General features: G+C 44.1%; 7 protein-coding genes across 8 annotated transcripts; all 7 read left to right on the top strand.

The window, feature by feature from the left end:
• Nucleotides 1–971: 971 nt before the first annotated feature.
• Nucleotides 972–5814, top strand: LOC117139985 (battenin). Of its 2 annotated transcripts, none has more exons than XM_033302689.1 (6): nt 972–1024; nt 4087–4300; nt 4373–4503; nt 4560–4718; nt 4783–5122; nt 5182–5814. In XM_033302689.1, exons 2-6 carry the CDS (start codon nt 4097–4099, stop codon nt 5614–5616), a joined length of 1269 nt encoding a protein of 422 aa, XP_033158580.1. In that variant the 5' UTR covers nt 972–1024; nt 4087–4096; the 3' UTR covers nt 5617–5814. The 2 variants fall into 2 exon arrangements, with proteins under 2 accessions (XP_033158580.1, XP_033158581.1); XM_033302690.1 differs by lacking the exon at nt 972–1024 and adding an exon at nt 2221–2324.
• Nucleotides 5815–6229: 415 nt separating this feature from the next.
• Nucleotides 6230–8353, top strand: LOC117140067 (arylsulfatase B). Its single transcript, XM_033302812.1, has 5 exons — nt 6230–6391; nt 6449–6608; nt 6706–7194; nt 7259–8155; nt 8213–8353. The coding sequence occupies exons 1-5, from the start codon at nt 6281–6283 to the stop codon at nt 8248–8250; spliced, it is 1695 nt and encodes a 564-aa protein (XP_033158703.1). The 5' UTR covers nt 6230–6280; the 3' UTR covers nt 8251–8353.
• A 148-nt stretch (nt 8354–8501) lies between these two features.
• LOC117141529 lies at nt 8502–10140 on the top strand. Its single transcript, XM_033305018.1, has 2 exons — nt 8502–9103; nt 9224–10140. Exons 1-2 carry the CDS (start codon nt 8774–8776, stop codon nt 10121–10123), a joined length of 1230 nt encoding a protein of 409 aa, XP_033160909.1. The 5' UTR covers nt 8502–8773; the 3' UTR covers nt 10124–10140.
• Nucleotides 10141–10338: 198 nt separating this feature from the next.
• LOC117141105 (probable ATP-dependent RNA helicase DDX52) lies at nt 10339–12306 on the top strand. The gene is made up of 3 exons (XM_033304427.1): nt 10339–10447; nt 10501–11876; nt 11937–12306. The coding sequence occupies exons 1-3, from the start codon at nt 10385–10387 to the stop codon at nt 12274–12276; spliced, it is 1779 nt and encodes a 592-aa protein (XP_033160318.1). The 5' UTR covers nt 10339–10384; the 3' UTR covers nt 12277–12306.
• A 479-nt stretch (nt 12307–12785) lies between these two features.
• LOC117140764 (nucleobindin-2) lies at nt 12786–15407 on the top strand. Its single transcript, XM_033303847.1, has 2 exons — nt 12786–13173; nt 13619–15407. The coding sequence occupies exons 1-2, from the start codon at nt 12931–12933 to the stop codon at nt 15080–15082; spliced, it is 1707 nt and encodes a 568-aa protein (XP_033159738.1). The 5' UTR covers nt 12786–12930; the 3' UTR covers nt 15083–15407.
• A 102-nt stretch (nt 15408–15509) lies between these two features.
• On the top strand, nt 15510–21077 carry LOC117139306 (ATP-binding cassette sub-family A member 3). The gene is made up of 11 exons (XM_033301548.1): nt 15510–15741; nt 15808–16297; nt 16359–17573; nt 17700–18329; nt 18388–19222; nt 19290–19547; nt 19605–19893; nt 19957–20266; nt 20328–20653; nt 20709–20774; nt 20876–21077. Exons 1-11 carry the CDS (start codon nt 15521–15523, stop codon nt 21075–21077), a joined length of 4842 nt encoding a protein of 1613 aa, XP_033157439.1. The 5' UTR covers nt 15510–15520.
• Nucleotides 21078–21597: 520 nt separating this feature from the next.
• Nucleotides 21598–22053, top strand: LOC117141688 (period clock protein). The gene has a single exon (XM_033305291.1). The coding sequence runs from the start codon at nt 21705–21707 to the stop codon at nt 22005–22007; it is 303 nt and encodes a 100-aa protein (XP_033161182.1). The 5' UTR covers nt 21598–21704; the 3' UTR covers nt 22008–22053.
• The last annotated feature ends 2250 nt before the right edge of the window (nt 22054–24303 follow it).

Raw genomic sequence — 24303 nt, 5'->3', positions numbered from 1 at the left:
ATGGATTGTACAATAAATAAGAGTGAGTTCAGTTGGAACAAATATTATTAAACTGGGTGTAGGAGCAAATAAATGGTATAATATGGCTGCTAATCAAATACGCAGTAAATTATATATTTTTTCAAGATTTTACATTTGCCTAAGTCAAGCAAATAGTATTTAAAACTTCCTTCTTAAATGACTCCCTGTCGAGCATTAAAATGCAACTGACTGAAATGAACTGCTTGCCAAACAGCACTCACTGGCATTCCGGAATTCCCAACGTATTACTATAACAAATTGCCTTAACAATTTGTCAACTCAATCTGGCTGTCAACAGGGCATCGCTTTGGCCACAGTTTGTGCCATAAAAGGACTACTTTCGTTTCGCAGGGGGGACAACTTTGGAGTGACTCGAAATTGACAAGCAATTGTGAATTATTTATTATTTACAACAGCGAACACGAGTGTCCCTTTTTATCCCTAGCAGCCTCAACCACTTTATTTTGCCATTTGTCAACAACATGTTCTCTTTTTTAAATGCAATGTATAACCCTGTGGCAAGTAAAAAGTGTTCCATGCTTTGCGGCTGCGGTGTGAAATTGGTTTTGGCGGTTTCCGTACGTGCTAAATGAGCGCGAAACGGATTTAATTTAAACGGAGCTATTGTGGATGGGAAAACGATACCCGTGAAAATGTATTATGGCCAAACTCTTGGCCGGTACGATTATTAGACTTAAGTGTACGGGCAAAGATAAAAGGGGGGGCCAGGCTTATGGCCATCACCTCATCAGTTTGATTACCCTTTCTGTTCCCCAGAGCCTGTCATATACGAATTGCCATTGCCAGTGATATCTTAAGATTTATATGGCCCAATGCTGCGAACGTCTTATCTGTAATTTAATCTGCTGGCCACTTAACGATAATGATAATGTCGATTGCAACTGGTCCGGCTGTAATCTAGGCCCGTATTCGACGAGTCCTCAGTAGAATTTCATTGCTCGAGCGGATTGAGTGGCAGCCGGAAATAATTCGAAAGTGTACGGTACGGCTGGTGTTTGGTATTCACTCGGGGGAGTAATGTTTATTGCATTTTACGCCGGATTTATGGCCATAGAAAGTAACTCAGGTTTCCGTTTCAAATGAAATTGTTATAAAATTAGCCAGCATTTCCAGTTGAACGGGTAAATGTGATTTGCATAACCGAACCGTTTGGCATCGAGTTAAATAACCTCCGTTTGGATTATTGTGTAACTATAAAAAGTTTGAGTTTTCAAACAAGTGAATTATTTTCATCGATAGTACTTTTTAAAATCTTTTGTACTATGAAAAAACAGGTGTTTTTGAACTTAAGAGCACATTTCAGATTACGCATACGCCACGTGCGCCCGTAGAAAAACAATAAACTTGGAAGGGAACCACCGTTAGAGCTTACTTCATATTGAGCAGCACAAAACAAAGCTAACGGCGCTATCCGCACTTAAACTGCCTTAACTTAACTTAAAGTTAAGCGTAATTAAAATAGCTATGACTTATTCAATAACAGGTGCTAATTACGAAAGCTAACACAATCACGAAGTTTGAAATACCCTCCAAAATACAATTGCTAACTTGATCGTTTTTAATACTTCAATCAAGAGCTAGCACATGCATTTAAAAGTATTGGAAAATCTTTAAGAACCCTTTGTGGTGGCACAATATCTTCATAATCTAATCTAAGCCAGTTCGACTATCGGATTGCTTGGGATCTTCGAATGCCAAAGACCGCTAGCCGATAAGCATTTCCCACCATAAACAATCACAAGGTTCGCAGATTTTCCCCATCGAGAAATTCGAACATCTTATCGTTATCTTCGCACTCTTGAGAGGGTATTCTAAACCCAATGCGAATGCACTTGCCAACCCGAAAAACGTGACGTTCGCTGACCGACCTCAACACCCCCGCTTTTGCCGCTCGAATCGAGTCGAATCGAAACAAATCGAATCGAATCGAATTGAATTGAATTAAATGATACTATATGTGTAATCTGTAATGTGTGCTACCTGCTAGCGATCTACGTACGATCAACCTGCTGATCGGCACTTTGGCACTTGCTGCATCTTTAAATTTTTTTTTTTTTTTAGTTTTTATGCTGCCGCTGGCAACTCGCGTGATACCTCATACTTTGGCTCCCAGCCGCTTGGCTCCATTGTAGTCGCCGCTTGTTATTGGTTCTCGTTCCGTTGGGAGGGTTCGCACAGGTTCAGTCACTCACCGATCGCCTCGAAGCGCGAATCGTCGTCGCCGTCGTATCCAACAGTTCTCGGAACCTTAGAACTACCAAGCCGAAAAATAGTTGCAAGATGTACGATTGTACTTTATAGTGAATAACAGCAGTTAAGAACCCATTAGTGCTATGAAAAGTTATGAAGTGCAATAGAAAGTAAATTTGTTGTAAATTAAACTTTTTACTTAATCTATTACATAAAATGCAAAATCAATAATTTAAAATTTTTAACGAAAAAAAGTAAATTTACCTATCCATTAACTGATTAAAAAGTACTATTTGAAAACGAAAATCCATTTGAGAACTCTCTGCTTTAGAATTTTTTCCAAGATATATGCAAGATCTAGCATTCTCAATTTACCAGTGATATTTCGAAACGAATTTTGGCCGGGTATCAAATTTTTTGATAGCAAGCAAAAGTAACTGGATAGGAAAGTGCACTGCGAATTGGGTCAACAACTTCATAACTGCGCAAATGGATCAAGTGAATCTTTTGAATGAGTCAGTGGCCAACGAGCTGCAGGACGGTTAAAAAGCATTTGCCTGGCTTCTGAATTAATTAAATTAGTTAATTTGTTATAATTATTTTACAGTTGGCGTGTCTTTTCTTTGTTGGCTAACAGGGCTCGTGCTAATTGTTGATTACATTATTTGATTTGGCTTGGCTTGTTGCAAGGTTAACTTAAATGATCTGGTTAATTAAAAGCTGTCAGTCAAGGGCGCTAATGAGAACCGTTCGGTGAATTGGGAATATATCCATTGAACGGTATAGATTATATTATCCCATCTGTTGTCCCCATTTCCTCTTCGATCTATTATCAGTCACAAGTTCTGTCGGATGTAAACAAATCAATTCATCTGCACTTTGCACCATCGAAAACATTGCCAAAAAACTGTGATATATATACATCTATATATCCGGTAAAATCATTTCCCGCTATAGCTAAATGTTATCTAAAATCTTATTTATTTAAAACCTCCAAACATTGTAAATTAGCTAGTTAGAGCCTGATAAATGTGTAAAGTAATAGTAATAGGCTACTTTATTACAAATTCAAATAGTTAAATAGGAAATACGTGTGCACTTGCCGTGAAAATATGCCGCAAGGCACTTAACTATATAAATACGAGTCTTTTAACCCGTCAAACCCTGAGTCTGAACTAAACAGCTGTCTTTTCCTACCTTCAACACAATTTGTATATTTTTAAGCATTTATTGCACGTACTTTCCATATATTTTAGCGACTTCCCCTAGTGACCATATTATGTCAAGTTCAAGACTGCGTACGCACATGCTCGGCTTGGGAAATTAAACAATTTATTTAAATTCGACTCAGCTCAGAAGAGTGCATAGCAGTTTATTTTAAGAGTAGAAATAGCTCATAGCTGCGAAAGAGAATTCAATTAATAGTTGCCCCATTTAAAGTAAATTTAGTTAGGTGATAATGAACTAAGGGTACCGCGCTGATTTGTCTCTTGCAACAAATAAATGTTGAACTAAAGCTCTTAAAAAACTGTTATAATCAAAACTTGATATTGATATTCGTTTTTTTTTTTTTTTGAAGTCTTAAAACCACCTTCGTTCACGCCTGACCAATTAAACAATTTGCGTAAATGCTAAAGCTTTTAAAAAGAGCAACATTAATTTTTTAAGAGATAAATAAGTTTTTGCTTTCTTAAGAGAACCTTGATGTGTTAAGTATAGATAGTAAATGGTAAAAAAAAAAGTTAATAAAAGGAATCAAATAAATTTATTGGATTTTCACTTACCGAATTTGCTAAAAACTGCTTTAAAAATATTTAACAAATGTCTTTTTTTAATTTTTTAATTTTTGTTTAGCCGGCTCAATATGACGGCAAGCAAGCAGCAAGAGGCTGAGGCCGAACATGATCCCCAAGTGGTGGTCACCCCTGGAGACGCCTCTCGCAGCTCTCGCCAAGATCGGGGTCTATGGCGCGACCTGACTTCCTACTGGATCCTCGGTCTGTGCAACAACTACGGATACGTGGTGATGCTGAGTGCTGCACACGATATTATCAAGCAGTTTAATCCGGTAATTCGAATAGGATTATATCACATTTAAGACATTTATTAATAGTTCGTCTGCATAATTCATTCGTTTTAGAGTGATGAATCGGAAGAAAGCTCGTCGGGAAGAAATTGTCACTTGGTTTCAACGGGTGCTATCTTGCTGGCTGACGTGCTGCCCTCATTATTTGTCAAGATTCTAATGCCATTCTTTCCATTTTGGGTCAAGTGAGTACTATCTGCTAAATCAATTTGATTTTATTAATTAAAGTTTGTTTTATTAGTTTCCGTATAGCTCTTGCCGTGGCCTTTTCTGCAGCTGGTTTCCTCCTGGTTGGATTCGCCAATGCCGAGTGGATGGCTCTTTTGGGTGTCATCATCACTTCGGCTAGCAGCGGAATAGGAGAAACCACTTTCTTAGCCTATTCTTCGCGATACAACAAGTGAGTTTTTCTGGTTAAAGTACTAAAAAAGGTTATCTTTGATTCCATATGTTTCTTTTTTTAGGAATGTGATCTCCACTTGGTCGTCTGGAACTGGTGGCGCCGGAGTCATCGGATCCTTGAGCTATGCCAGCTTGAGATCTTTAGACTTCAGTCCCAGAGATACTATGCTGATTATGCTGATCTTCCCTGCGATTGAGGCCTTTGCCTTCTGGTTGCTCCTTCGTCGTCCACAAGTTGACATATTGCCGGTTACCACGGTTGAGTCCACGGAAGTCCTGATTAGTGATGAGAAGCCATTAGTTGGGTTCAAGGAAAAGCTCTCCTATATCAAGCATCTCTTCAAATATATGTTGCCTCTTTGCCTGGTTTACTTCTTTGAATACTTCATCAATCAAGGATTGGTAAGCTTACCTTAATTCATACAAGGAAACATAATGCATGTTTATCATCCACTTTTCAGTTCGAACTGGTGTACTTTGAAGATATATTCCTGGACAAGGACTCGCAGTACCGCTGGCTCAATGTGGACTATCAGATCGGAGTCTTTATCTCGCGCTCCTCTGTCAACCTCTTCCAGCTGGACAAGATCTGGCTGATGTCCATCTTCCAGTTCGTCAACGTGGTCTACTTCCTCACCGAGGTCATCTGGTGGTACACGCCCAGCATCTGGATCGTGTTCGCCATCGTCCTGTGGGAAGGACTGCTGGGCGGCGGTGCCTACGTGAACACCTTCTACCGGATGTCCAAGGAGATTTCGCCGGAGCGCCAGCAGTTCGCCATGGCGATGGTGGTCCAGTCGGACTCCTATGGCATTGCTCTGGCCGGATTCCTGGCCATTCCCGTGCACAACGCCATCTGTGGTCTTCCGGCCGCGACCAGAAGCCTTGTTTGGTGATACGGATCTAGGATCAGAATAAGGATCAGATTATGCCTTTACTGTGTGCGTGTTTAGACAATTAAGAGTGTGTGTCTGTGCATGTCCCTATAGTATTAAACACTGGATCTCTGGACTTCCGGTAACCAGATAGATCGTTGTATAGTTAGTATGCTTCGGTTAGACTACTCTATAAGTTTAGTTTAATAAAAAAAATAAGCACTATGCTGTACATTAGATTTTATTTAATTTCAACATACCCAGATGCAATTACTTTTCCGAAAATGATTTCCTTAACAAAGTTTGGCTTTTTCGGCCACGGCTAACCACTTTGATAAGCACACTGATCCCAGACAGAATGCGCCTCACTTGCTCTGAGTTTATTCAACTGTCTCCAACAAAAAGCCTCTTAAATTGTACGTATTTACACTACCTACACATTATAATTACTTAGACGGAGCTGCTCGGTTATTACACAAACTTGTTGCTTGTGGCTTCTAATTCGGTTTGATCGGTTTCAAATCGAACGCCAAACGATCGGCTGAGACAGATTGGGAGATCGAGACCCAAACCGATTCGGGGCGAGATGTTACGTGGACCGCTCGCCGTTTCAGTTGATCGGTAGCTGCCGAGAAAGGCAGTCGAATATTACGTGATTGTCTAATACGTAAGTTGAGTAACCAAGATGCGGGGCTTATCAGCGTTCCTGCTTTTGCTCTGCCTCCAACGGGTGTCGTCGGACCAATCTGCTGCAGCACGGCGCCCCAACATAATCATCATTATGGCCGACGACATGGTGGGACTAGTTTCGCCGTCATAAATCGACCCATTTCTAAAGCAAACACTCTCTCAGGGCTTCGATGATGTGAGCTTTCGAGGCGGCCGGGAGTTTCTAACTCCCAATATCGACGCCCTGGCCTATCACGGTCGTCTACTGGATCGGCTCTACGCTCCGGCAATGTGTACTCCATCTCGGGGAGCATTGCTCAGCGGCCGGTATCCAATACACACGGGTTAGTATCGATTATCTTTTGTTACCACGGATTTTAAGATTTGATAATGATTTGAATTAAACCCGCACAATTTATATTTTGATTACCGGCATTACAGGCACCCAGCACTTTGTAATCAGCAACGAAGAGCCTTGGGCCCTGACCCTCAATGCCACATTGATGCCGGAGATCTTCAAGGAGGCAGGCTACTCCACCAACCTGGTGGGAAAATGGCATCTGGGCTTCTCGCGCCCGGAATACACGCCCACTCGGCGGGGATTCGATTACCACTTCGGCTATTGGGGCGCTTATATAGACTACTTCCAGAGACGATCCAAGATGCCGGTGGCCAACTATAGTCTGGGCTACGATTTTCGGCGGAACATGGATTTGGAGTGCCGGGATCGTGGGGTTTATGTAACGGATTTGCTAACCACCGAGGCGGAACGGTTGATCAAAGACCATGCTGATAAGGAGCAACCCCTTTTCCTGATGCTCAGCCACTTGGCTGCCCACACGGCCAACGAGGATGATCCTCTGCAAGCTCCCGAGGAAGAGATTCAAAAGTTCTCCTACATTAAGGATCCAAACCGAAGGAAATATGCAGGTAATTTCAGTTTCAAAATTAAGTGTTTATTCCAAACATGACTTCATACTAATCTAACCCTTAGCGATGATCTCCAAACTGGACCAGAGCGTGGGACGAATAATAAGCACGCTGTCTTCTACAGATCAACTGGACAATAGCATTGTGATCTTCTACTCGGACAATGGAGCTCCATCGGTTGGTATGTTCTCTAATACGGGTTCAAATTTCCCACTCCGCGGACAAAAGAATACTCCGTGGGAGGGCGGAGTACGGGTGGCTGGTGCGATTTGGAGCTCCAAGCTTCAGGCACGCGGCTCCATCTTCAGCCAGCCCTTATACGTCGCCGACTGGTTGCCCACGCTTTCACGTGCTGCGGGCATAGAGCTGGATAGCTCTCTAAAACTAGACGGGATCGATTTGTGGCCCGAGCTATCCGGATCCGCAGATGCTCCCCACGTTCCTCGAGAGATTCTGCACATCTTGGACGACGTTTGGAGAGTTTCTGCTCTTCAAATGGGACAGTGGAAGTATGTGAATGGCACCACTGCCGCCGGTCGATACGACTCGGTGCTCACCTACCGAGAACTGGACGACCTAGATCCCCGCGAGAGTCGCTATGCGGTGACGGTGCGCAACTCCGCCACTTCAAGAGCCCTTTCTCGCTACGATTTGCGACGACTGACGCAACAACGGATTTCTCTCACCCGTCGATTGGCCGCAGTGCGTTGTGGAGACCTCCAGAGGTCATGTAATCCTTTGTTGGAGGAGTGTTTGTACGACATCTCAACGGATCCCTGTGAGCAGAACAATCTGGTTTACTCCGAGAGGCACTCCGACGTTTTGACCGCCCTGCGAAGACGTGTTCAAGAACTAAGAGCAAGTGCATCACGCCCGGGAAATCGAGCCAGCATGCCGGAGGCAGATCCCACATTGCACACCTGCGCCTGGGAGTCCTTCGAAGTTTTGAAGCCGAGAATCGGTAAGTAGATGTTAACAATCGGTACTGTAATAAGATTTCTTATCGAGTATATTATAGTTTCCTTGGAATGCGACTACGAAGGCGTACCTTGTTAATAAGCCAAAAAATAGAGGAATTAAGTCTACTATGCAGACCATTGGACTACATCGTAAATAAATATATCATGTTTAAGTTTTTTTAGTTCAATAAAAACAAAAGAGACCCTAACCTTTACAAAATTACAAAATATTAAAACAATTTCGAAAATAACCATTATGCTTTTGCTTTTTAACAGTAGTGTTAAAGCCAAACAGTTCCGTCTGTAACGTCAGTAACGTCTGTTAATTGTAACTTCATCTGGCAGCTCTGTTTTGTGAAATGAAAAATGTTAGAAATATAACAATTTAGGAGTTTTCGAATTTTAGTGATTCAATAAAAAATACAAGACTACCGGCATAGGCTTTCAACCTTGAAACAACAAAGAAGCGTACAAAAAGCGCAGTTTTCCACACTGGAAACCACCAACACAGCTGACTAGTAATACACACACCCCAGTCGTGAAAAGGGGGTTAAAAAGCCGGGTGACAGGACGTGAATTATAAAACGAGGCTAAACTTCGGAGATTGCAAACGGCTCGTCATGGAGGAACGCGCTGTGCTCGCCAACATTGCGTCCATAATCACCAAGGATTTGCTGATTGACCAGCCGTCCGTGGACATAAATTCAGGAATTTATCCACTGTTGTCCTTCGACGAGGATGACGATGAGGCGGAGATTTTCGCCTTGATGCAGCGAAAACGGGCGTTGGCTTCCGGCCGGAAGCGCAGGATCTCCCAAGAACCGGAGGACCAGAAACAGGACGTAAAGATGCCCAAGCTGGAGTGGCACTACCCGGAACTCAACCTACTGCACCGCTACACGGATGCCCAGTTCGAGTCCAACATCCACATGCGCAAGCTAACATTCCTGGTGAGTATTGACTGCTGTTCCTCCAGTTACCAGTATCTGCAAAGAATGTCTACATCCTGTTAGGCTGTTGGGTTTTCTATTCACAATTTTCAGGATATTTAAAAGATACATTCGTTTCAGAAAATCCAGCAAGCCCTAGAGAAAACTTTATGTGGAATCACGTTGCCTGGCTATCCCAGTCCGCCGTCACAGACCATGGTGTCCTTGGCCCTGTGGAAGCTGTCCACCGACGAGCACTTCGAGGAGATCGCCCGCAAATTTCGACTGCCCTGGGCTCTCTGCCAGCAGGTGGTGCGGGCATTCTGGCACTGCATCTCTGATAATTACGAGAGCTTTATTAAGTGGCCAAACTCACTGGCGGCCCAGCGCAGCACCCTGCAGGGATATCAACGAATGGACAAACTGCGCTGCTTTCGGGAACTGTTTGGCATCATAACGCTGAAGCGACTGGAAGTATTTCTGGAGTCGGAGCACGCCGATGTGCCGGTGGTGCTCCAGTTAATCTGCAATGCCGAGCGGAAGATCGTCGACTGCTACGTTGAGCTGGCCATGGAGTACAGCTTCGAGGACTCCCCCATTGGCCAGACATTGGCCCTGAATCCGAGGACCATGCCGGCGGGCAGCTATCTCATCGGCAACGAGGTGTTTCCCCTCAAATCCTACCTGATGCGGCCCATTGAGGCCGAGTGCTTCCGCAAGGATGCGATGTTCAACGAACTGCTGCGTCCCGCCTTTGAGCTGGCGGAACAGGTAATGGACACCTTGGCACGACGATTCAATACCCTGTACGCTTTGGAGGCCCGGGATTTGAACGAGGTCCGCCTTATTGTGGAGAGCATCTGTGCGATGCACAACATCTGCGAGGAGTACCAGGACGATGGACTGGAGGACCCTGGACATAGGTCCTTTAGTTGGGGCGGGGTGGCGGAGGGTGTCAGGGGCAGTGAGAAGGACTCGAAGGGACTGCAGCGAAGGGTTGAGCTCCTTGACGAACTGGTGGCCATCGAGCCGGGCGAATAAAGTAGCGTTTCGCTTAAAATAAATAATGGTGTATATTATTATTGGGTACATTTTAATCTATTTTTTATTTTTAAGCTTTTCATGAGTAATAATAATAATAATAATTTTGATTATATTCCATTTTCATAAAAAAAAAAATAAATAATTTAGGTTTTGTCAGTAAGGGGTTGATTAACAGCGCCCTGGTACGTACCATTTTTTACCGATCTGGCAGCACTGCGCCTAAATCAAAACAATTGCACGTGCGTTGTTTTCAGGAAAATGGATGAGCACGATATATTTAAGTTGATTACGGCAGGCGTTCGCTTCACCAAGAAGTCAAAGGTAAGTGAACTTCAGTAAAGGCAATGTTCACATGTTAAATACATCGTTTGCAGAAGGAACCTCCATCAAAACAACAACCGCAGCCACTGCCGGAGGTTTCTAAACACGAGGAGCCGGTGAAAAGCGAAGAGTCAGATAAGGATGATGAAGATACCACAGAGTTCCGTCTCTTGGACGGGGAATCCAGCAACCCACCCAAACGCAAGAAGCCGAAGAAAGAGAAGACACTGTCCCCCAAGGAATTAGAGCTTCAAAAGGCAGCCGAAGAGGCAAACGAGACGCGAAAGCAGTATGGCATTAGGGTGCTGGGCAAGAATGTTCCTCCACCGGTGGATAGTTTCGGAACTTTGACCAGGGACTTTAAGATGCTGCCTCGCCTGCAGCAGAACCTACTGTCCCGCAACTTCGACCGCCCCACGCCGATCCAGATGCAGGCGCTGCCCGTGCTCCTCCAGCGACGAGCGTTAATGGCCTGTGCACCCACTGGATCCGGCAAAACGCTGGCCTTCCTCACACCCATCATCGATGGCCTGAGGGTGCACAAGACAACTGGACTGAGAGCTCTGGTCCTTGCTCCCACTCGCGAGTTGGCGCAGCAAATCTACCGCGAGTGTGCGGAACTCACCCGCGAAACGGGTCTGCGCACCCACTTCATCAGCAAGGTGAGCGAGGCCAAGCAGAAACATGGTGCCGAGTGCAAGCAACGCTACGACATCCTCGTCTCCACGCCAAACCGCGTGAGGTTCCTCCTGCAGCAGGAGCCACCACTGCTGGATTTGTCCCACGTCGAGTGGTTCGTGCTGGACGAAGCAGATCGCCTGATGGAGAAGGGACAAAACAACTTCAAAGAGCAGTTAGACGACATATATGCCGCGTGCTCACATCCAACCAAGTGCGTGGCCTTTTTTAGTGCAACCTACACTGTGCCAGTGGCCAAATGGGCTCTACGTCACCTCAAAAACCTAGTGCGCATAACCATTGGAGTGCAAAATAGCGCCACGGAAACGGTTCAACAGGAGCTGCTGTTCGTCGGTTCCGAGGGCGGTAAGCTGGTGGCCATGCGAGACCTTGTGCGCCAGGGTCTCCAGCCGCCGGTGCTCGTTTTCGTTCAAAGCAAGGAGCGTGCCAAGCAGCTGTTCGAGGAGCTGCTCTACGACGGCATCAACGTGGACGTGATCCATGCCGAAAGGAGTCAACATCAGCGCGACAACTGCGTGAGAGCGTTCCGAGAGGGCAGCATTTGGGTGCTCATCTGTACGGAGCTCATGGGCCGCGGCATTGACTTCAAGGGTGTCAATCTGGTGATCAACTACGACTTCCCGCCCACCACCATCTCGTACATTCATCGGATCGGCAGAACGGGACGCGCTGGACGACCGGGACGCGCAATAACGTTTTTCACACAAGAGGACACGTCCAATTTAAGAAGGTAACACCAAACTACTAAACAAAAATGTACGCCCGATTTAACCACTTTTTTATCCCTCAGCATCGCGCTCATAATTAAAAATTCGGGAGGCACCGTTCCGGAATATATGCTGCAAATGAAAAAGGTTCGCAAATCGGAGGCCAAGATGCGAGCCAAGAAACCGTTGGATCGCGAGGACATTTCGACCAAGATACGACCGGAGACGAAAGGCGACGATAAGCACAAATCCGCCAAACTGAAAAAAGTTGAAAAGACCGATAAAATTTTAAAAAATCGGAAGGGCAATGAAAAGGATTTAAAAACAAAGCAGAAGAAGCTGAGCAATATTAAAGCAGAAATTAAGCCAGCCGGCAAAAAGAAAGGAAACACAAAAACAAAAAGTAAAAATATTCAAACTTGATACGCAAAATTAAAGTACAGTGTATAAAAAGTGTCTTGTTTTGCGTTTGGAGCTTTCAAATTTTGTAGTTTGTGCATACAAATTTTAGGAAATTTGGTTGACACTAAATGTTTAAGGTATCGATTATGTTTCGAATCAGATATTTCATACAAAAAAGATTTAAAAATAATATACTATAATTATTTATAAATTAATGACTTGGAGTACCTAAACTATTACAGTGGTACATTTACTGTAAGTCTTTAGTCTGATATATACTATTTAAGCTATAAGCAGTTACTAAATAACCCATGTGCTATCGAAAGTTAAATAAATGGATAGTACCTTAAATGTTTGGTACTTTTTTATTAAGGAATTTATGCAAAAAATCTTGTACCTAAGTGCAACACCCAATAACGTTGTCCAACACCCAACCTTCAAAGGTTTATGTCTTTGGTTGAAAGTGTGGTATATTCCCAGTATATTTAACATATGTTTGGGTGTTTTTTGCGTGGACTCGCATGTATTTTGTGGCTAGTTCAGTACGGTCTCGCGCGATTTCGACACGTCAGAATATTTTTAAGAATAATTGTTTTTTGTGAAGATATTTGCACAGTTGTTGGCCTGCATTGGGCACAAGTGGGAAGTACACGACAGAAACACACACTCGCAGCCATGGCGCAGAACGTGGCCTTGCTGGGATTGGCACTGATTGCGATTTCCGCCTCGATTGTCGCCCTGCCCGTGACGCAGAATAAGAAGGATCACAAGGAGGCAGCGGAGTCCTCCACTCCGGCCACCGCCGACGTGGAAACGGCCCTGGAGTACGAGCGCTACCTGCGGGAGGTGGTCGAGGCCCTTGAGGCGGACCCCGAGTTCCGTAAGAAGCTGGACAAGGCGCCCGAGGCCGACATTCGGGTGAGTAGGATGGGGATTTCCCTGAACTGTGTTTTCCACATCTCGAAACGCAGCTGTTGTCAATTGTTGCTAAATGTGCATTACCTTTGCAGTAATACACCGATTAGCAGTAGCAGAATCATCTTACCAAGATACGTTTACAAAAAGTCACAAAGCTTTTTCTAGTGTTTTCTAGATTCAACTAAAGAGACTCATTCGTTTTCCTTTTAATATTCTGGAGCTTTCTTTAAAATGTATTCGTTGCAGTAAAGTATACACTTATATTTAAATGGAAATTATAAAGATCAGGAATCCACACAGAGTTCTCTTTAATATATTTTCTAATTTACATGTCATAGAGATGCGTTTTTTCGTTTGTAATTAGATAGTCCTAAATCTCTTTTTGTTTACTGCATATTACACAAGCAGTTGCTTAATAATTTATGTGCTCAATTTTAATTCTCAGAGTGGCAAGATCGCACAGGAGCTGGACTACGTGAACCACCATGTGCGGACCAAGCTGGACGAGATCAAGCGCCGCGAAGTGGAGCGTCTGCGGGAGCTGGCGAATCAAGCATACGAGCTGTCCAACGACATTGACCGGAAGCACCTGAAGGTGTCTCAGCATCTGGACCACGATAACGAGCATACCTTCGAGATCGAAGATCTGCGAAAGCTAATTCAGAAGACCTCCGACGATCTGGCCGAGGCGGACCGCAAGCGACGTGGCGAGTTCAAGGAGTACGAAATGCAGAAAGAGTTTGAGCGGGAGGCGCAGAAAAAGGAGATGGATGAGGAGTCGCGGAAGAAGTTTGAGGCCGAGGTCAAGGAGAAGGAAGAAAAGCATAAGAACCACGAGAAGCTGCACCACCCCGGCAACAAGGCCCAACTAGAGGATGTGTGGGAGAAGCAGGACCACATGGACAAGAACGACTTTGATCCGAAGACCTTCTTCTCCATCCACGACGTCGACAGCAACGGCTACTGGGACGAGGCTGAGGTCAAAGCTCTGTTTGTCAAGGAACTGGACAAGGTCTATCAGAGTGATCTGCCCGAGGACGATATGAGGGAGCGAGCAGAGGAAATGGAGCGTATGCGCGAGCACTACTTTCAGGAGACGGACATGAACCACGACGGACTGATCAGCATCGACGAGTTCATGGTGCAGACTAACAAGGAAGAATTCCAAAAGGACCCTGAATGGGAGACCATCGACCGACAGCAGCAGTATACACACGAGGAGTATCTGGAGTACGAACGCCGGCGGCAGGAGGAAGTGCAGCGCTTGATTGCTCAGGGCCAGCTGCCGCCGCACCCGAATATGCCACAGGGATACTATGCTGCTCCACCACCAGGAGGCGTGGCCTACCAACAGGCACCACAGGGCGCCCAACTGCACTACCAGCATCCTGACCAAGTACACGCCCAGCAGCAACAGCAATATGCACAGCAGCAACAGCAATACGCCCAGCAATACCAACAGCAGCAGTACGGAAACGGACAGCAGCCTGTGCAGCTGCAACCCAACCAAGTTTACCAGCACGCTGGACAGATCCCGCAGCAACAACAACCGGTGTACCAAAATCAGCCTGTTTATCAGCAACAGCAGCCTGTCTATCAGCAGCAACAGCCAGTGCAGCAGCAGCAACAGCCGGTGCAACAGCAGCAACAACCTGTGCAACAGCAGCAGCAGCCTGTGCAACAGCAGCAGCAGCCTGTGCAACAGCAGCAGCAACCAGTTCAGCAGCAGCAGCAAACTGTGCAGCAGCAGCAGCAGCAGCAACCAGTACAGCAGCAGCAGCAAACTGCCCAACAGCAACCCGTAGCACAACAAGTCCACAATCAGAGTCCTCCGCCCGTTCAGAATCAACAGGTGCCAGTGCAGCAGCAACAGAAACAGCATCAAGAATCATTAAATCAGCAACACTAAGCATTCCCTTGCTAACGCATTTCTTTTGGGTCATGTAAGCAAAGCATTACACACTTCTGTTAACGAGAACACAATGTGATTGGACTGAAATAGCTCACTAAAGTCAATATCTCACTATAGTTATGTAGCAAATTTACGATGAAGTAACTGATTGTCGCAACGGCTAACGCATTGTCTTTTACATTTTATACTTCATTCTTTTTATACTCTTTTTTTCGCTTTTCCAGTAGCTCTGCATTTGCGTGATGCATTTCTCTAACGAATTTTGTGTACATATGAGTTTATACCTGAACATCAAAAACAAAATAAATGAAATGAAACGAAACAGTGCTGGGTTTCTATTAAGTCAAAAATGAAACAAAGTTGCTTACAGTTAAGTGACAAAATATTTTCTACACATACAAATTTGTTGTGTAAAGGCGATTTTAAAAAGGCATTATGGCTGACCACAAAGCTCCAAGCTGGATTATGAAGTTGTTGTTGCTGTTGTGGAAAAACTTCTCAATGCTCAAAGGCCGCAAATGTTACGTGATCACCCTTTTCATTTTCTTTGCCCTCCTGCCTTTACTTTGTATGTGCGTTAGGCTTATATCGGACTTGAGTACCAAACCAAAAATTCCGGATCCGATACCCACTGCGGCGTTTCTTTATAATTTACCGTAAGTCTTATAAGCTGGTACTTCCCCTATTTCTAGAGATATAACTTTATGTTACTATCCTTAAAGTTCGTATATTTACTTCGCTCCGCAAACGAAGTTGATCGAGTCGATTGTGGCAGAGCTAAACGTAAAAAAAACAACAGGATTTGAAAGCTCGCACAAACTTAATGAAGCGTTGGTTAGTTTTTCACAGAAAAAAAGATTTGTGATTGGTATCGAATTTTCCGACCCCTGGACGGAATGGCCTGATAAACTGTCTTTCACCGTTCATTCTGCCGCGATACCTAATATAAATATGAATATTATGTACCAAGCAGACGGATCGTATAAGTTTTATAAAACCGGCTTCTTAGCCGTACAGCAGGCATTGAGCCAGGTCCATATCAAGCACAAGTGTAAGGAATTCAATAAGACCCGGGGGGATATCAAGTTTCCACCAATCAAGGACCTTCCTTCCCCGCCCATTTTTATGTCCTCCCACTCAAAACCTTTACAAGGTGTGGCCGGGATGATTATTATAATCATTTTCATTTTTGTGGTTATCAGATTGACAACGGTAACGAAATTATAGCCGTGAAGGTTATATTATCTAATGATTCTCATACTCTATGTTGCAGTCGATCGTCGAGGAAAAGGAGCTCCAGCTTAAGGTGACACTAAACCTGATGGGTGTGGGCTCCTGTCTGCAGTGGGCGGCGTGGTACATCGAGACCTTTATAATTTTCTTGATCGGATCATCGATAATTACGTTGTTCTGGAAACTCGTTCCACCAAATTCTGAGATATCCTTTATGCCCTTCACCCACTGGTCGATGGCACTGTTCGTTCTGCTAGTGCTCAGTCATTGCGCGATCTGCTTTAGCTTCTTGATGAGCAGTCTAATCTCTAGAACATATCGCATCTCGCTGGTTACTTTCCTTATCTTGATTGCCACCCTAATTCCCTTTTGGGCCTTGCATTCCGACGGATGTTCGGAAGGATTGAACGTTTTCCTTAGCTTTTTCTTGATTTCTGGACTGCAAGTGTTGGCCAACAGCATTTGCACGTGGGAGGACTACGGTGAAGGTCTACAGTGGGGTAATCTCTTCGAAACCTCATGGCCGGGAGGCTCGCTGAGCGCTGGCTATATCCTTCTGGTCATGATATTGGTCAGCTTTCTTTCCCTTCTTCTATGCCTGTACCTCGAGCAAATCCGGCCCGGTCCTTACGGGGATTCTCGACCCTGGCACTTCCCCTGCACCCACTGCTGCTCCACAGAAAGTCTCGTGCCCTATAGCCGGCTCTTTAACAGACTTTTCGGCATATATAGGGCGGCACCAGATGAGGAACGTCCCGACCTTCAATTAATCGAACCAGACCCCGTGGACAAGATAGCCGGCGTTCAGATCAGAGGTCTCTGCAAGACCTTCGGCAAGATGGAGGTCGTGAAGAACGTTAGCTTCGACATGTTCGAGGGACAGGTCACGGTGCTAATGGGACACAATGGAGCGGGCAAGACCACACTGATCAGTATGCTGGCTGGATTCATTTCGCCCACTTCGGGGACGGCTCTGATAAATGGCTTTGACATCCGGCAGGAACGAAGACAGGCCCAGAGATGCATTGGCCTGTGCCCGCAGCAGAATGTCCTCTTTAAGCACCTTAGCTCGGTTAGTCACATTAAGCTCTTTAGCCGCCTTCGAGGAGTCCGGGGCGCGGAGGTTAAGGCGGAGGTGCAAAATTACCTGAAGAAGCTTAATCTGCAGGAGAAGAAGAGTTTGGCTGCTCGGAATCTCTCCGGTGGTACCCAGCGGCGTCTAAGTGTCGCCTGTGCTCTTTGTGGGGGAGTCAAGGTAATGTACTCATTTGAAACGGATAAAACTTAAGGGATTCATTGCTAGTTTTCGACAACTTTTAACAAACACTTCTTTCGTCCTAAAAGGTTCATAAATATCTTAGATTTCTTACTCGTCCAGTAGGTTCTCATCTGCGACGAACCCAGTAGCGGATTGGATCCCAGCGCCCGGCGGGAGCTGTGGAGACTAATACTGGAGGCGAAGGAGGGCTGCACCGTACTTCTGACCACGCACCAGTTGGATGACGGAGAAGTCCTGAGCGATCGGGTGGTCATCATCAGCGATGGGCAATTGCGATGCATTGGATCGCTGCCATTTCTCAAGAAAAAGGTGGATGCCAGCTGCTTTCTCACCTGCGAAGCAAGGAAGCGATGTGACCTGGACATGCTTACTTCCCTGATATCTCGCCATGTGGGTAGAATCGAACCGTTCAGTATCAAGGGCAGAGATGTCTGCTACAAGCTGCCACTTAGCAAGTCAAATTCCTTTTCCTCGCTCTTCCGTGACTTGGAGAGCCAAATGAACACTTTAGGTGTTCGGGGATTCAGTTTAAGCTCAGTGAGTCTGGAAGAGATTTTCATGAGCTTTGGGGCGGAGGACCTCAATACTCGCCACTCGGGAGGTGCTGAGAAACGAGATGATGACCATGAGAATGATGAGGAAGGCGAGGGTCAGGATGGAAATGTGCGCAGCTGTGCAAAGCAATGGAGAGCAATGATGACCAAGAAGATTATGGGTCTGTATGACAACAAGGTAATATGACCATATAATATGAATTGTGACTTTAATGTATCTTTAATTTTGTGAAAAGGCTTACTTCCTGCTTTTGCTGTTGATTCCCATTGTTTACTATCTAACGACGCTTATGATGTCCACGAATCCTCATCGTTCGGGCAGGCGCACGTTCAACGTCAGCGACAACGGGGTAGACAAGTCCACAATTTTGCTTTCAGTGCCGGAAAACAAGTCATATATGGAAGAACGTCGTATAGACTCTATCGAGTCATTGGTCAAGGGAAAGGTTCAATTAATAGTCGTATCGGAACAAATTAAGGACTACGTGGATGAGAAATGGAAGTCGAGAGAGGGCAGGCGTGAGATTAACTTTGTGTCAATGGCTATGGACACTGCTGATCGGCCGGGTCTGATCGGTTGGGTCGGACCCAGACACTACGTTCATGCGGCGCCGATGATTCTTAATCTTGTCTATAATGTCTTCGCTCAGGAGCTCATTGGACCGGAAATCAGCATAGAGGTTACCAGCGTTCCATTTACGCCGAGAAATAATAACAACTTTGTAACTGGTGATACGACAGATTTGTCCATATGCGTCATACTCTATGTGTGCATCGCCCTGATTATATTCTCGAGTGGCGTAATCCAAGAGAGGGTCTCGCACATGAAGATGCAGCAGGAGGTATCCGGGCTGGGGATGATCACCTACTGGCTGAGTCACCTCGCCTTCGACATGATGGTCTATTTTATATTGGTGCTGGCCCTGCTGCTTCCCCTGTACACATATGCGCCCTGGTACCTTCTGCTGTTCGTGCTCTTCTTCACCGGATTAGCGGGTCTGATATTTACCTACTTCATGATATCGATGCTTTCGGCCTCATTTCTAGCCGTGTCCTTGACCCTGCTATCTGGTATGAGATGTCTACGCCCTCAATTCAATTATTCCATTCTTAATTCAAACCTCTAGCCTCCTTTTAGTTCTTGTAGTATCGTTAATTTTGATGATTCTTGGAACACTGGCGCTGACTTATAAATTGATATATGTAGCTATATTTGTTGCCAACATGCTTCCAGTGATAGCTGGCTATCACTGCCTACAAAAATGCTTTAACTACAAGAGTCGTTGCGGGTCCTACATTCCGGAAACCAAAAGGCCAACGTCTGATGATCCAACTTCTGATAAAATGTATTGCATCAACCCCTTTTCCTTCTTAACACCAAGATGTGTGTGCGAAAGTGAGTCTAGAATAACTTAGTATTACTTTACACGATAATTTAAATTATTTATAACAGATCCCATGACCTGGCCTGAGATGCTGGTCATGCTTGCGGCTGCCATCACATTCTTTCTGTTGATAATGTTTTTTGAGTACGGCAGCTGTATTTGGTACAGATGTAAAGGGTGTTGTACATACAGCTCAAGTGGCTCAATTGAGGATCCCAAAGTGTCCAGGGAGGCTGAGAAAATAAGAGCTATGAATGCTGATCAAATAGGATCTCGGGCATTGGTCGTCGATGGGGTTTCAAAGAAGTATGGCTGCGGTCCCCTAGCCGTCAATAACATATCCTTTGCTCTGAAACCGTGAGTATACTTATTCGAGTATAGATTACAATGGCATGCTCTTGGCCTTAAAAACTGAAACAGGAGTCATTGCGTGGGACTTCTTGGGCCCAATGGAGCTGGAAAAACCAGCACGTTCAAAATGATTGTTGGCGAGCATTCGATCGACAAAGGAAACATATATATCTCAGGCCACAGCATGAGGATGAAACGGAATAAGGCGATGAAGGAACTCGGCTACTGCCCTCAATATGACGCCTTTTTCGAGTTTCTCACTGGCCGCCAGTTGCTAAAAGTCTTCCTTCAGTTATGGGGCTATCCAAGGAAAAACTTGAATAAGCGATGTGAAGAACTGGCCGATCACTTCGGTTTCAGGAAACACTTGGATAAAAAGGTATGTGAACTGGCAACTTGGTTAACAATAGTATAGATCAACGTGTTTATGGCCACCTCAGATTATTTACTACAGCGGAGGAACGAAGCGGAAAATCAATGCTGCAGTTGCCTGTGGGGCAAAATCACTTATTTGCTTGGACGAGCCCAGTGCAGGAGTTGATCCCGCATCGCGACGTCACGTTTGGACCATTATCAACGAGATGGCCCAACAGGGAAAGGCCGTCCTGCTCACCTCCCACAATATGGACGAGATAAACGCCCTTTGCTCGAAATGCGTTATCCTGGTGGATGGCAGCATATACGCCATGGGATCGAATCAGCACGTTAAAAACAAAATAGCCAAGGGAATGATGCTCAAGTTGGTTGTAAATGTACAGCAAGATAAGTAAGTTATATTTAGGACTTGATCGGCGTATTTTGGCCTGTATTACCCCTTTCAGAATGGTGGCAATGCTGACAAAGATTGAGGATGACATCAATGTGGCCTTTCCCAACGCAGAACTAAAGTAAGTACAGGTCCAAAAAAGTGCAAATGTCGGAATACGTAAGAATATCATCATTAAACCATGAATATTTACACGCGATTCTCATAGATTATTTTCCTTAGAGAGAAGTACGAGTTCAGTGGCAGGTTAACATTTCAAATTTCCGAAGTAGACACTACTTGGTCGGGGATTTTTGAATTTGTCGAGGGCCATCGCAGTTCCTGGCAGCTGGACGACTATTCCCTATCACAGCCATCCTTGGAAGATGCATTTGAGGAGATCGCAGAGGAGAAAAAGAAAAAGAGAGAGAGAGAGAGCAACTGATAAGATTTGCAAAATTTGAAAAATATAATTTGTTATATGTTTTATTTAATTAAAAAAATGAATGCAATGAAAGAGAAAAAAGCCTTGAAACATGAAAGTGGTTTTCGGAAAAACTGGAACTGTATAGCTTTTTAGTTTTTTTTTTTACTTTATTTGCGCATGGTCATAAAAACGAGGTTGTTAAATATAGAGTATATATACTGTATTTCCGCTCAGGTCACTAATGTTACATACTGATATATTAGGTTCGAACTTTTGTTGGCAACTTTAGTTGAGATGTTAATAATCCAAAGATGTTTGATTCGATTTAGTATTAAGGTAAAGAAGTACCAAACTAGACTTGAATTCTATAAAGCGTGTATAAAAGTAAATATTTGCTTTAATTTGTACCAGACAAACAGTCTGAATACTATTTGCATAATTTAACAGAACAGTTTTCTTCAACTAAAGAAGTAAACACCAATCGTTATTTTTACACATTTTGCGTTCGAATAACAATTCTTGTAGTTTTCCATACCGTCGTCGCAAAAAGCCAGAGTATTGATACCAGCAGGGCTATAAATTGCCTCACAACACCTTTAAATGGCACACAAATCTTAACGTTTCACACGTCCAACGTCTTTCAAGATGAGGCTACTTCTTCCTTTGACTTTGGCAGTGATTGCCTTTAGCTGCATGTCCTTTATTGATTGCGCCTCGTCGGACGACACAGGAACCGCAACTGGGACGAGCACTGGAACTGGAACTGGTACTGGCACCGGCACCGGCACCGGCACAGCCACATCGACAACTGTTGCTCCGACAACCACCTCTACCACGACCACAGAAGCGCCCGTGCACCACAGAAGGATACATCGGCGCAGGCGTCGCGTCCTCAGGAGACTCCGACACAGGCGCGCAGAGGCCGAGCGAAGACGCCGACGGGGCTAGTCGCTAAAAAGTTTACTTTACTTTATTTTTCAAATTCTGCAGATATGTAAAGACACGCTTTTTCGAAATAAAGTTTCTTCGAAAAAAAATACAAAGAATTGTCCCATCACTAAAGGAGGGACAAAGAAATATAATATTAACTGTGCATTTTTGGCCGAAAGCTATAAAAAGTAATCAAATAAGTCTATCAAAGTAAACCACACCATATATACATATATACTTTGCCAATATTAAAAAAATGTATTCGAAATTTAAAAAACTTGGATTACTTTATTAACTAACATCTTATTTAACATTCAAATTAATTCAATGTATCTAATTTGGTTCTTTGGAAAAGTATCTTAAAGGAGGAAATCCTCAATTGGTTAATGTGGTAAGGCGCCCTTTTTGGCCTTTTTATTATATGTAATCTTGCAAAATTAAGAAGTGCGATCAAGAAATTGTCTATAGAAGACGGAATAAAGTTATTGTTGGGATTCTTGATGTCTTCAGAAAGTTTGAGCATCTAATCTTTCAAACAGAAAGAGGTAAAGTCGAATGTGATACTTTTTTTTATGCTTTTTCAGAGCAGATGCGGTGCACAGAGCAAGCCGATGATGAGTTGCACTACATGGTCAAGTAGCGCTTCCGCCGCACGTTTGACCAGGCATGAATACGTTGTAGAGACCCTAACCCAAAAGGACTGGGAATATTCACAAAGCGCGTCGACTTTCGCTTGACGATGACCCATTACGAAGGCAACATGGGTTCACAGTCATTCCAGAATTTTCGAGTTTTAGCTCCAGCGGAAGGCCTTGGCAATTTGTTTTACAAAGGTGCCCTCTCTCAAATCGATTCTGTCAGTCGCTTTGGTGGCTTTTCATACTCCTGCCGAGGATAACATGTTGTCATGTAGTCGGGAAGAGTTTCAAGTGTTGGCATCCTCCTGCCAGAACAATTCGGTTGAGTTAAATTCTTGCTCCCAAAAATTCTTCGGCTATGTGGGGGCAGTTTTGCATGGGCAGCCCAGAACATTATATGAAACAATACCATTTTATCCATCTCTTAACCAACTTGGTACTACTACTTGACATCCAAGCTGTGGTGAACAGTTGCATGTGTATGTAAAATTCGGACTTCAAATAATCAAGCACTTTTTACCTTGATCGCTAAATATTCTTTACTAAAAAAATGTACGACATTTAAAATCTATATACTTTTTAAATATATGTACTTATTAGAGTCAAAATCCTTCTTTTGCAAATTTTAATCAAATTTAAGATTTAAGTTTTTTTTTTTTTAACAAATATTTTTACTGGTCGGTTGTCAGCGCATTTCACAAACAGCCAGCCCATTCTTTGTTGCTGGCTTCACGTTTATTTCAATTCATTGATTAAGCAAATGCATTCAATTTTCGATTGGCTCTTTATCAATGAAGCGTTAAATATAGTTACACACATATATCTTTTGTGGCGCCCCATCATCAATATTGGAAAGTGCACTCGCAGGAGCAAAAACAGCAAGAAAAACAATTGAAAAGCACAATAAAGTGTGCAACGTGAGAACGGTTTACTGATGGGAATGGCAGGTTGATGGGAGGACAAAAAATCGGGAAGGTCGGAAGGAAAAAGGTTATCCTGAGAGCCAACAGCGAAAGGCAAACGTTTCACTAAGGCTCTCCAAGAAAGTGAAGCAGACACCACAAATACTCTAATTGGCGGAAGAGTACATATATGTAAAAAGCCTATTGCCTTCGGATTTAAATCTAAATCTCTGTAATGAAGAATATTTTTTCAAAATTTAACATTTGCTCTGCACGGAAATCAACTTGCTTGCTTTTAATCATTTGTATCTCTTATTCAAGATAAGTAATTGTTTTTATGTTCAACAAGTGGCATAATACATATCTGCTAGTTACATTACCTAGTGTTATATGTGTATTACAAATATTTGTGATTGTACTTTTTGAGAAGTGTATTTTGTGTTAGCCACATGGGTCCATTTGTAAGTCCTCTGCCCTGGTAGATGTTTGCGCTTTTCTCTGGCTTTCTGCCCTTCCATGTCTCTGGCTTCGACTCCATTTTCTATTATTGTTTTCTTTATTTGAATTGCAGTACGTGTTTGCACCTAGGGCACTTTGTGTTCCTGGCACTGCTGTTTACATTTTGGATGCCCTCGGAGCAGCTGCGTCCAAAGGGTTGAGCTCCGCATCCATACACTTCGCCGCTCCAACTTCCTCCCTCCGTTGTTTGCATTATTATTATTTCGTAAGCCTTGTTCCGACGCTCACAATTGTATCGCAAGTTGACCGCATCAG

The sequence above is a fragment of the Drosophila mauritiana genome, chromosome 3L (genome assembly GCF_004382145.1).
Source record: "Drosophila mauritiana strain mau12 chromosome 3L, ASM438214v1, whole genome shotgun sequence".
In the NCBI taxonomy this organism is placed as follows: domain Eukaryota; kingdom Metazoa; phylum Arthropoda; class Insecta; order Diptera; family Drosophilidae; genus Drosophila; species Drosophila mauritiana.
The sequence above is the reverse complement of the archived record's forward strand: the minus strand, read 5'-3'. Positions and strand labels throughout refer to the sequence as shown.

Excerpts from the sequence above, each read along its gene's own strand:
- LOC117140067 (XM_033302812.1), top strand. The coding sequence starts at position 6,281 with ATGCGGGGCTTATCAGCGTTCCTGCTTTTGCTCTGCCTCCAACGGGTG. Across the intron at positions 7,195-7,258 it reads AAACCGAAGGAAATATGCAG|CGATGATCTCCAAACTGGAC; the intron begins GTAATTTCAGTT and ends TCTAACCCTTAG. Across the intron at positions 8,156-8,212 it reads AGTTTTGAAGCCGAGAATCG|TTTCCTTGGAATGCGACTAC; the intron begins GTAAGTAGATGT and ends AGTATATTATAG.
- LOC117141688 (XM_033305291.1), top strand. The coding sequence starts at position 21,705 with ATGAGGCTACTTCTTCCTTTGACTTTGGCAGTGATTGCCTTTAGCTGC.
- LOC117139985 (XM_033302689.1), top strand. The coding sequence starts at position 4,097 with ATGACGGCAAGCAAGCAGCAAGAGGCTGAGGCCGAACATGATCCCCAA. Across the intron at positions 4,504-4,559 it reads TTCTTTCCATTTTGGGTCAA|TTTCCGTATAGCTCTTGCCG; the intron begins GTGAGTACTATC and ends TTGTTTTATTAG. Across the intron at positions 4,719-4,782 it reads TATTCTTCGCGATACAACAA|GAATGTGATCTCCACTTGGT; the intron begins GTGAGTTTTTCT and ends TTCTTTTTTTAG.
- LOC117140764 (XM_033303847.1), top strand. The coding sequence starts at position 12,931 with ATGGCGCAGAACGTGGCCTTGCTGGGATTGGCACTGATTGCGATTTCC. Across the intron at positions 13,174-13,618 it reads CGCCCGAGGCCGACATTCGG|AGTGGCAAGATCGCACAGGA; the intron begins GTGAGTAGGATG and ends TTTAATTCTCAG.
- LOC117139306 (XM_033301548.1), top strand. The coding sequence starts at position 15,521 with ATGGCTGACCACAAAGCTCCAAGCTGGATTATGAAGTTGTTGTTGCTG. Across the intron at positions 15,742-15,807 it reads GCGTTTCTTTATAATTTACC|TTCGTATATTTACTTCGCTC; the intron begins GTAAGTCTTATA and ends CTATCCTTAAAG. Across the intron at positions 20,654-20,708 it reads GTAAATGTACAGCAAGATAA|AATGGTGGCAATGCTGACAA; the intron begins GTAAGTTATATT and ends TACCCCTTTCAG.
- LOC117141105 (XM_033304427.1), top strand. The coding sequence starts at position 10,385 with ATGGATGAGCACGATATATTTAAGTTGATTACGGCAGGCGTTCGCTTC. Across the intron at positions 10,448-10,500 it reads GCTTCACCAAGAAGTCAAAG|AAGGAACCTCCATCAAAACA; the intron begins GTAAGTGAACTT and ends CATCGTTTGCAG. Across the intron at positions 11,877-11,936 it reads GACACGTCCAATTTAAGAAG|CATCGCGCTCATAATTAAAA; the intron begins GTAACACCAAAC and ends TTTATCCCTCAG.
- LOC117141529 (XM_033305018.1), top strand. The coding sequence starts at position 8,774 with ATGGAGGAACGCGCTGTGCTCGCCAACATTGCGTCCATAATCACCAAG. Across the intron at positions 9,104-9,223 it reads TGCGCAAGCTAACATTCCTG|AAAATCCAGCAAGCCCTAGA; the intron begins GTGAGTATTGAC and ends CATTCGTTTCAG.